General features: G+C 41.4%; 1 protein-coding gene across 3 annotated transcripts in view; it reads right to left on the bottom strand.

Moving 5' to 3' along the window:
- Window positions 1–378: 378 nt before the first annotated feature.
- Window positions 379–10724, bottom strand: part of AFF3 (AF4/FMR2 family member 3) — a 326376-nt gene continuing 316030 nt past the window's right edge. For 2 of the 3 annotated variants that reach the window (XM_032679791.1, XM_032679792.1), the window contains exons 18-21: window positions 9538–9631; window positions 5462–5511; window positions 5117–5331; window positions 379–3737 (exon numbers count right to left, since the gene is read on the bottom strand). In XM_032679791.1, coding sequence (XP_032535682.1) covers window positions 3616–3737; window positions 5117–5331; window positions 5462–5511; window positions 9538–9631 — 481 coding nt within the window. In that variant the 3' untranslated portion in view covers window positions 379–3615. The remainder of the gene's footprint in view (window positions 3738–5116; window positions 5332–5461; window positions 5512–9537; window positions 9632–10724) is intronic. The other variant, XR_004355358.1, reaches the window with a different exon arrangement.

Raw genomic sequence — 10724 nt, 5'->3', positions numbered from 1 at the left:
AATCTGTCCCATTTCTTTATCAACCCTTACTGCTTCAGAAGCCTCTGTAACAAATTTCTCCTTCCAGGCATGATCTGGAAAAGCAGAGACTGAGGGGAGACCTCATTGTGGTCTTCAACATTCTCATGAAGGGACTTTAAGGTGCAGGTATCGATCTCTTCACTCTTGTGACCAGTGACAGGACTCCAGGAAACGGCATGAAGCTGAGTAAGGGGAGGTTTAGGTTACTTATCAGGGAAAGGTTTTTCACCCAGAGAGTGGTTGAGCACTGGAACAGGCTCCTCAGGGAAGTGGTTACAGCACCAAGCCTTGAGAGAGTTCAAGAAGCGTTTGGAGAATGCTCTCAGACACATGGTGTGATTCTTGGGATGTCCTGTGCAGGGCCAAGAGTTGGACTCGATGATCCTTATGGGTCCCTTCCAACTCAGCATATTCTGTGATTCTGTGATTCTTCTGGATTTGTATGGAATGACTTCTTACTTTCTCAAAATGAACCTGGACATTGCTATGGTACAAAGAAGCCTGCATATTCCCAGACTTTTATAACAGACTAAAATGAGTCATTGTTTTTCATGGAGCCCCAAAGAAAGACAGTCTCCTCTGGTCCTATCCAGAACACACCGAGTGTCTCAGTGTGAAGAGCCTAATATTATTCAGGTTCTTAAGGTGGAGCATATGCTTAACTGGACCAGACCTAAAAGTCACATGCACTTTTTCAGATCAGGCCCTAAGAAGATCAAATGAAGTGTTTGTTGTCACCATGCCACATTCAGTCATCTAATCAGCCACAACCCTCAGGCAAATAGCCTGAACAGAAGAGTATTCTAAAAAACCTTATCAAAATAGTATAGCTGCAAGAAACCCTATGGAGAGAAAGCCAAACCCTCTAATCCATTCATCCTGTTGAACCACCAGAAATTAAGGCTCAGCATTCTCATCAGACAACACAGATGATGTGCCCGCACAAACACTAAAAACCAGTGTGTTTTTCCATGGAAACAATGAGTATTCAACCAAAATAATTCAATATGAGAACAACATACAGGAAAGAACAATCATCTGCAAGAGTCCTTAATACTTGGAAATGTTACAACAGAACAGCATTAATTCTTGCATTTCTTTGAAGTTTCTTGACATATTATATACATATAAAGAGTTCATCATGATTAATAAAAATATCCTGATCTTAGTAAAATAAACATGCTTCAAAGTTCCATATTTGAAACTCAAATGCCACATGTGCAAGAAAACTAAACTCCATTTAAGGCAAGTAATATATGTCACTTCTAAGATTTCTCAACATTAAATAGCAGAAAGGGCTCCCAAACCCCCAAACTTATCTGAAGATAAACATCATAGGCACCGTCAAAGAAAACAAAAGCTAATCTAACTGGAATTTCACTTTCCTGATCTGAGGGGAAATTCCACAGTACCTTCATATGGTATTGAAGCAGCTGACAGAATCTGTTGCTACTAGTCTAGTATATCCTGACAGACTTCCACAGCTGGAGATTAGGCAAGTGATAAACAGAAAGGCACCGATCAAGTTCTCGACGATACTTGTGACAAAACAAACTGTGTTCCTTCTGGGATGGGTAACAGCCAGGGTTAAGAGTGACAGGAGGACTCAGAGGTTGTGTATTTTATCATTTAAAGGCATGTATGTGTTCACTCTTAGAGCCAGTCACCCTCTAACACTCAAGTCCATACTAAGAGGTGACCACAGCTGAGCTCAGGACTTCTCTTGTGGGGGAAGTATCTGAGCACTGATGGGCACATACATATCGTCCCAGGATGTCTTGGGGCTGAGCAGCTCCTTGGTAGCTACCCTGCTGAGCTGCTCCAAAGAACACAGTGAAGGCTCTGAGCCTGAGCAATAGCTGGAGTTATGCTGAGGAGCGTCGCCAAAATCACAGCTATGTGGGGCTCAGGGTGCTCACCAGCCCACTCTTTACACACAGCCTGTGCTACCGAAGACATTTTACTGAGAAATCATGCTGCATTGTTTGGTACCTTTCTTCAAAATGCAGCTCTTCAAAAATAGGGGAGGAGAAAAAAAAGGCAGCAAGGACCATTTAATCAACCATTTATATCAGTAGCTACTTCTACCTGCATCTTCTATTGAAAGTGTCTTTTGTACTCAAATTTCCTTAATATGTATGTAAATGAGATCAGAAAACAATAATGAAAGGGTCTAACTAGTGACTCAGACAAGAACAGTCCATTGGAAGTCACTGGAGCTGATGATTTGAGTAAAGGCTGCAAATCTGATTGCAAAAAAATTATATTTCCAATATAGAAAAACACCCCTAAATATGTGAAAATCACTTAAAATGAACAAAAATGCACTGAATGCAAGCACAGTTGATATGAACTGGCCTTGACCTCAGCTGACCCAAATTAAACTCCAATTATTGTGGGATTAATTCTTCTGGCATGAAAAACACAGCCTGTCAACAAGAACTGAAAACACCCCATAAATCAAGAAGCATTAAAGCCTAGTTGAGGATTATGCATGGAGAGTGAGAGGATTATGATAGGAAACAGTTCTTAGCCTGATGAGCAGCAAACTCAGCTTCCTAGATAAAGGAAATTGCATGTAATGCTCCCATACAGCTTGGAAGAAAATGCTGCAAGCTTCTGCTAGATGAAAAAGATATGAAAGTCAAAATCTGCAGGATGGAGCCTTCCCATGGAAAGCCAACAACTGTTATAAATATCTGTCTCTGTGTGTGTGCAGCTGAAATTAACACATTTTCTTTCCTAAGTGGATTACTGTTTGCCATATTTTTTCATTATCTATTTACTGTCAGTAACAAAATGCAATTTTCCACTGTCTCTTTTAAGTTCTTGCTATCAGCATATCTGTTTTCAGGCCTTTTGCTTGATACCATAGGTTGTACTGTTGGTGAGGAACTGAACGAGAGATAAAGTTACTTAAAAAGACAGGAGATAAAGAAACGCATGCAATTGTTGAAACTTATTGCACATGAAGGAATGCCATCTTTGTCTGACTTAATGGGGCTACACAACTCCTCTCTGTGCTCCAGTGGAGAAGTAACAGGGAGATGGCACATTAATACTGAAACTTCTGTGACGTGCCCATGCTCGCAGTAAAAGTTCTCCATGTCTATAATTTGCCTTCATTCATTCCAGTTCAGGAGAGCCCTTGTGTATGTGCTTAAGCTCTGCTGAAGTCATCAGGATTTCAGTACCAGCTTAAAGTTAAGAATCTATTCTGAGCTTTCCTGAATAGGGATCTGTGCTTATTGCACTCGGCTCAATCAACCCATGAGATTTTGGCTTTTGAGTTTTTTAGTACAAGAATAGAAAGGGTATGTTTTGTGCATCAAGGTCAGTTCTTTATAGTATTTCTAGTGTATGAAAATGGTTGGACAGTGATGTAGAACAAACAATTCATTCTGAAGAGGCATCACTGTATATTGTACTGCTGCACACATATATGTCTACAGTCAGAAAAATTTTGCTCAATATTGAAGAAATATTCACCTTTGTTTGGATCAATGCTGTGGCTGACTATTTCTGTAGCACAGTGTCCAGAATAACTGAGTTATCCATGAAAGGTATACTGTCCATGTGAATGGCAAGCAGTCATTATGACAAGTGAGCACTATTCCGCACCCAGTGAAGTCCTTGCTGAGTGTACTGAACTAAATGCTCCATACTGCTGTGCAAGGTGATAGGTCCCATCAATGCATCCAAATCATTAAAAAAATCTGCAGAAAAAAAAAGATTCAGCATCAGAAGAGTGAACCTTTATTTGCTACTTGTCACCCTTTAATAGATTTTATTCTCTTGCAAATTGAGTCAAGCTGAATATTTCATGGGAATGAAAGTTTAGCGCTGGTGAGATTAATTTTAAAGCACTGTGGTTCATGATGTTACAGGCTGATGCACAACAATTTTCTTTTTAAAGAACAAAACAGTTCTTCAGCTTTGCTTTTCAATAATTTCCATTGAGTCTTGATAAAGCAAACAGATGCTGGGCAAGATTTATTCTGAGATTAGGGACAACTAAATCAAAAAGTCTACACGCAAGTGTCTAATGATACATATGTGATATGCTAGATATTTAAGCTACCATGACAGAGAAACAGAGGCCTTTACAACATGGTAAACTCAGCCTAAGGAGTAATTTGGCTAACTAGACACTAGGCATTAGAATAACAGAATGGTTTGGGTTGGAAAGGACCTTAAAGATCACCCAGTTCAAACCCCCGTGCCATGGATAGGGACAATGCAATACTCTCAGGCAGTTGATATGTACAGCCTGGACTGGAGATCTAACATAGGATGTACAGGAGACAGAGTGGCATTGCAGGTATGGACACCTCAAATGGCATTGGGTGGCTGTGGTTAGCCACATGGATTGTATCTCTGTCTCCCTTTCAGGGTGAACTGAACAGCACTCTGAACTCTGCTGTTTGTATTGAACAAAGCTCCATCAATTGCAATGGGAGATGAGCCCCCCAACTCACATGTACACACCTACACTTAGGTGTCCTGTTTTGACTTGAATTCTGCCCTTGTCCCTGCATTAAATACATAAATTATCCTGAAAACCAGGGAATAATTTACCATCAAGTCAGATGCTGAGGCACGTGCTCACAGAAACCATTTCAGAAGAAAAGTTTGCACTGAAGAGGGAGTGAAGCACCTCACTGCCATTTGTTTACGCTTTGGATGGGAGGAGGGCTAGGGGCTGTTCATTCCTTCTGCAGAAAGAAATTCTTCTCCTGCTTTTTGATGTGGTCTGGCTAAACACATCTCATCCACGTCCGCGACTTTGGGGGCGAGAAGCTCTTTCTCTCCAGAATGACACAGATGGCAGTGAGTGCCACCCACAGCTATGTCTACAACTGGTCTGTCACAAGTCCTGGCCACCCAAATAAAGGAAAAAATTAGATTCTTCTAAGTGAGATAGCAATCAAAATTACCTTTTTGGGCTGTTTTGGAACAGACTATGAACAGACCAAAGGAGAAAAACACCCCTGCATCCCTACTTTGCAGACAGGTTTCCTATCAAAATAGTTATTTTCCTGATCCGAATCATGTAACAGTCTTCTAAAATAGCCCATTGCCTTGCCTTGCTCACCTCTGTTTTCCTTGGCCAAGTTGTCAGCCATCTCCCAGTAGTCATAGCTGTGGAGGATGCTGTTGGTGATGCTGACGTGGTTGGCGGCCATCTGATGAATGCGCTGAGGAATGCTGATGATAGGAGATGGGGAAGGGGCCCCTGTGCTTCCCTGGGATCCTACAGAACTGACTGGAGATGGGCTGGGGGACATAGGTGATGGAGTTCCTGTGCTCCTAGAAACAGATGTTAATACAGTTATTTAAAAGGTGTTGGGATTAAAATCACCAGAGTATCAGACTATACTACAGGTAAGAAAATATGATTTCTGACTGCCAATCTGATGTAAGTTTCTGTGCAACTTACTTTCCACTGGCACCCCAAGGAGACGGGTTCTGTGCAGATTTTGATGAATTCTGGAAAGGAAAGAGTAACTCACAATGCATATAATCTATATAAGACTACAAAATGAAAACATTAAAGAGTGTAAAAATACAGAAATGTAAAGAAAATGAGGCAATTGCATCTCATGATGCAATAAATCCAGTTAGCCTTTTTTTGGTGTTGTGATGAAGCACTGCTGCAGAACAGACTTGAATCATAGTCTATTAAACATCCTGGGATAGGGGCTGATTAGGAAGACACATTAGCTGAAATGGAACTTTTCCACAGAAATCCTGGGAATTCAGAAAAGTGTTGTCAGGACTCTGTGAAGTTTAGGCTGGAATTTCTTGAGATGGAAAAAATCAGAAAGCTTTCCTCCTACTCTCCTGCCCCCACTGACAAATGTCATTCCTCTAGGACCTTCAAGACTGCAAGTCTGCTCAGCTTGGCTGACCACAGGGATATGAATCGGGGCTCCCTCAGCTCGGGTAGATGTTCTAACCACAAGGCTCAAGAATCGCCCTCATCATTGCTCCTCTTGAGGTGTTTCCCTTGGTCTGAACACAGCAGCATTCACAGGGTCAGAGAGACTGCCTGCGTAGACTGGTGGTTTTCCTAGCTGAAGGATTCCCCCCCAGAACTCCTCAGAAGGGGACATTAGATCATTTAGTGTATACCTGGAGTCATTAAGACTCTATCTGGTATACTTCCTTAGACTAAAGAATTTCATTACTTGCGGAGAGACCACCTTGTACAAGCACTGCATATACAGAGCAGGATAAATCGAGGTATCAGCAGTAATGGAGACTGGATACATAAAATGATTCTAGTATTTAACCTGCAAGAGCTGAGGGGAATTTACTCGCAGGTTCCTGCCCACTTGACCTGTGGAAAAACTCCTCCCCTCTCTCAAGTGCAGTGACTGATTTAATCCTGGGCCTGTGAGACAGAAGGATGTAAAAACCAGAAGTCTAAGAAACCAAGCTTTGCTAGTCCATCCCATCCACAGCCCCATATTCAGCAATGGCCAGGCTTTGATTCTTTAGAGGAAAGTGACCTCCTTGCATTCTCCCCTGAAACCGTACATGCAGGTAGTTGTGTGCTGGAGAACAACCTTCCCTTCTTGACATCCATGGGAGAACAAGCAAAGTCCTGCAGCTTGAGATCTGTTTATGGATATTGTTTTAAATGCAAGGCTGCAGGTGTTTAAACTGCAGGAGTTACAAGCAGTTACAGAAGTACAAAAACTCTTGGTCTCTCGTGGCTTAGGAAGGAAAAATGGTAATCAGACGTTCATGGATTTCAAGCCAGGAGTATCCCCCCAGGGCATGTACTCTGCAATTTCTGCTTTCCACTAATCATGGAGCTTTTACAAGAAGCTAAATTACTTTTGAACTTTATTTTATTCTTTTTAAAAGGGATGGCTAGCGATATTGAAATCCTAAGACACTATTTATCTTCCTTGTTGTCCTGTGTCCTATTTTAGTGTTTTAGTGTTTTGCAGGCCTCATAGTTAGAAAAACAGACACTGTTTCTCAGTTTTAAGACTGAATTTTCCTAACTTCAGTGCTGGCTTTTGGATTTTGTTGGTCCAATGCCAGCAAAACTCCATGTCACTTGGTATTATCAGTTCCACTTCCATATGCACAATGATTATATCCTCTCTTAATCTGTTCTGCACTAAGCTGGACATATCTCCTGAGCCTCTCTTTGAATATGTTTGTTGTCTCTCTTTTGATGTGTCCTCTGAATTGCCTCTTGGGTTCTCATATCTTTCATGGGCGCCCCAACATTGGCTGTATTTTAGCAGTGATCACACCAGTACTGTGTGTGCCCTGGCATTCTTCCTACATTTTGACACTGGCCTTCCATGTCCCAGGTAAATGATATGACAAGTTAGCTTTTGGGTTTGGGGGTTTTTTTTTGGCAGGAAGGGCTAATGTGTGAAAAGAAAAGGAAAAGTTTTTATTTACCATCCTAAATAGAACCAACATGGGAATCCTTGGCATTTGTTCTTCCTGCAGAATAGTTTCATTTTTTTCCTTTCTTTTTTGATCTGTCACAGAGCTACTGGCCTTCATCTTTCTAGTGTAATGGAAACTGAGTATACTTGCAGAGTTGGAGGCAGGAAAATATGGAAATCAAAGTAGAGTCTAGGATACTTCCACTGTACATGTAACCAACCCTGCCTTACTGTACAACTTCCCCCACATCTTTTTTTCTCATGTTTTAGGTATATTGTCCAGCTTTATCTCAGTTCTGCACCAGAAAGGTGGGGGTAAGGATTCGAAACAGTGTAATGTTGTAAGGGACCATCTCTTATCCCACTTTGCCTACTGCTAACCATTCTCCTGGTTTCTTTATACTTTCAAATGTGCCTGCTCCCTGAATATCTGTGCCTTCTTTTTAATTCTCTGCTGCATTAGTTTTTTTTTAGAATGGAAATAAAACACTTAAAAGGAGATTTAAATAATAATTTTTTATTTTCTAAAGGAAAAGTGTGTCTAATTTTCCCTGAAAACGTGTGTGACAAGGTTTAAAATCTTTCTTTGATTGATAATATATGTGGAAGTTCTTAATGCAGTCAGCATTTCATGTAACTTGGTTTTGAAAGCTTTTAGATACCAAATATGAAAGGAGTAGAGAATTGGCTTGTTTTCCACTGAAAATTATAGCAAATGGATTTTTTTTCCATTTTTACTTTCAAAGGTGAGAATACTTTCTAATGTGAAACTACGCTATCATTATATCAGCAGGAGCTCTGAAAAAAACCAAGCTCTTCTTGACTACTGCAGAGTGTAAGTCCATTTTATGTTTTCTGTGAAACAGTTTCTGTCTGCTAGTAGGAGACATTTTACATGGTTGAGAGCCTGACCATCCTTTTCTTAATGCAGCTATTCTCTGAACTGGTAAAGAAAAATAAAGTACTGTAATAGGCACATATTTCTTTCCCCTGAAATCAAGTCATTGTTAGAGAAACATAACGTGTTGAGTTATATATCTTGCAAAATTTTTTAAGCAATTACATTGACTTCAATTTCTATTTGACAATAACGGATCTGTCAATTCCGTTCACTGTCTTCACATGTTCAGAATCTGGTCATGAGCGTTCGTGCTTGTATTTGAATTTTTTTATTAACAAAATGTCAAAGGATAGGTGTTTTTCATTTTAAGATTCCTCGGTCTGCAAAAAAACCCACTAGATGAGCCCTGGGTTCAAAGACTGTTCAGGTCCCCCAAAGCAGTTTGTCTTAAAGCACTTGTATGTTCATACTTTTTTTAAAAATCAGGATGATAAAGGCTTATTTTTGTGTTTGTACATCAAATGCTGGATGGATTGACTGCTAGGTGAGCTCCACTTGGAAGGTTTTGCTCTTGACATGCTTTCCAGGGAAAGGTTGCCTGTCAAAATATATTAAAATACTTTGAGGGACTTCTGGTCTTTTTCAAAATAATCAGTGTTTGGACTTGGCAGAGTGAAAACCAGAAGCAAAGTAGGAAGGAGAAGCCAACAGTGCTGTGTCAAGTACATTGCAGGTGGTCTTTTTGCCCTCTGATGCTTCTGTACAACTCACACTGAAGACAGTGTGGGCTGTTTGACAGTTGCTTGGGTAAGAAGATGGTCCCACTGCACTGTCCTACCTATTGATCCTGCTAAGTGGAAGCCCTGCATCTGAGGACTGATCTAAATCAAAGTCTTCAACTCACAGGTAGTCTAGTGGGAGGTGTTATCCTAGAGGGGATTCTCAGACCAAAATCTGCAAAACCTATTCACAACAGAGCAGGACAATTGACCAAGAATAATCTGAAAGTACCTGTTTGTTAGTACAATACATTTATCATCCTTTGTGAAGGGACACAGTATGTATTTTTCAGAGAGGGGCCCTTGCGAAGACAACAGACCTGACTAGAGATCAGGTGTTGCCATGGGAGTCTATGGTAAAACACCACTGACTTCACAGGGGAAAAAACTCAGCCCAGCATAGCTACTGTTTTAGTGCAGTGCTCCGTCCCCTGTAATGATACATTGATCTAAACCCATGCCATAAGTAATGCACCTTGAAATACTCAATAAGCGCTTTTGAATACTTGACCGCGTGGTCTCTCTTGAGTCGGAACATCCTCCAGTACAGAAGAGCCAGGCAGCGGTAACTAGAATATAAGGGAGAGCAGAAGGTAAAGGGTGACCCCTAAACAGAAATCCCAATGGACTGGCAAGTGTAGGAATGCCCCACAGTAACACCACTTTCAAAGCAAAAACCTAGTGTGTTTTGCTTTTCGTTTGGCAGCAGAGGTCTTATTTTAAAAAACAGTATTTAGTCCTGGAGCCAACCCAGAGCAGCAGAAGGTGCCTTGAGTTTGGAAGTGCAGACCTCTCCCCACCTCCCCGAGCCCAGGAGCTGCCCAAACCTCAGTGAACCACTTAATTAGCAAATTGCTCCTGAAAAAAACAGTGCCAGCCAGGGTTGCTCAGCCTGCCAGTCTCCTGTCCTGAGAGCCGGCGGTGAAATCCCGGCTGTGGCCGCTGGAGGACAGTGTCTCCCCAGGAGAAGCGGGGCCGGGAGCGGGGCGGGCTGGCAGCCTGCCCGGCGGGCGCCGGGAGCAGCCGGGGGATGCGGCGGCCTCGCAGCCTCCACCATCACTCTCCCTCTGTCACCTTCACAGGTACAGCACATATGCAAATGGTGTCAGCTCATCTGCTGGCTGGCAGACGGTGAGTTAAGATTGCCATTCATCGCCCAGAGAAGGCTCCGTCTGCTTTCCCTCGCGCTGACCTTTCTGCTGCTGAAACAGATGCAGCAGCTCCCTGAATTTGGATGTGGTTCCTCACACACCGAAGCACTCCAGCAGTTCTCAGCAAGCCTTCCTAATATGGCTTTAAATATTCTTTTTTAACCATTCTTTAGTCATTCTCCCACCTAAGCGTTTTTAAAGCAATTGCCATTAATGCATTCTGTGCGCCTGCCGATGACACAGCAAACCAGTGACAGAGAAAGGGCATTAAAAAAAAATAGTTAACTGAATATTTTGTTCCTTTTTATACAAATGATTAATTAGGGCTCCTTATTTATGGAAGCTAAAGATGCATTTCATTTGGATTTTTAACAGATGGTTAATAGATGTTAAAAACACACTTGCTGATTGTAAATGTCCACTTACTGAGACTCACTAACCATGTAATAGGTATTTTATGTATTAACTATATAGATATTAAATTAAAATTTGATTTTAATAACATTCTACT

Source organism: Chiroxiphia lanceolata, chromosome 2 (assembly GCF_009829145.1).
Source record: "Chiroxiphia lanceolata isolate bChiLan1 chromosome 2, bChiLan1.pri, whole genome shotgun sequence".
NCBI classification, from domain to species: domain Eukaryota; kingdom Metazoa; phylum Chordata; class Aves; order Passeriformes; family Pipridae; genus Chiroxiphia; species Chiroxiphia lanceolata.
Note: the sequence above shows the minus strand (reverse complement) of the source record. Positions and strands in the feature narration are given on the sequence as shown.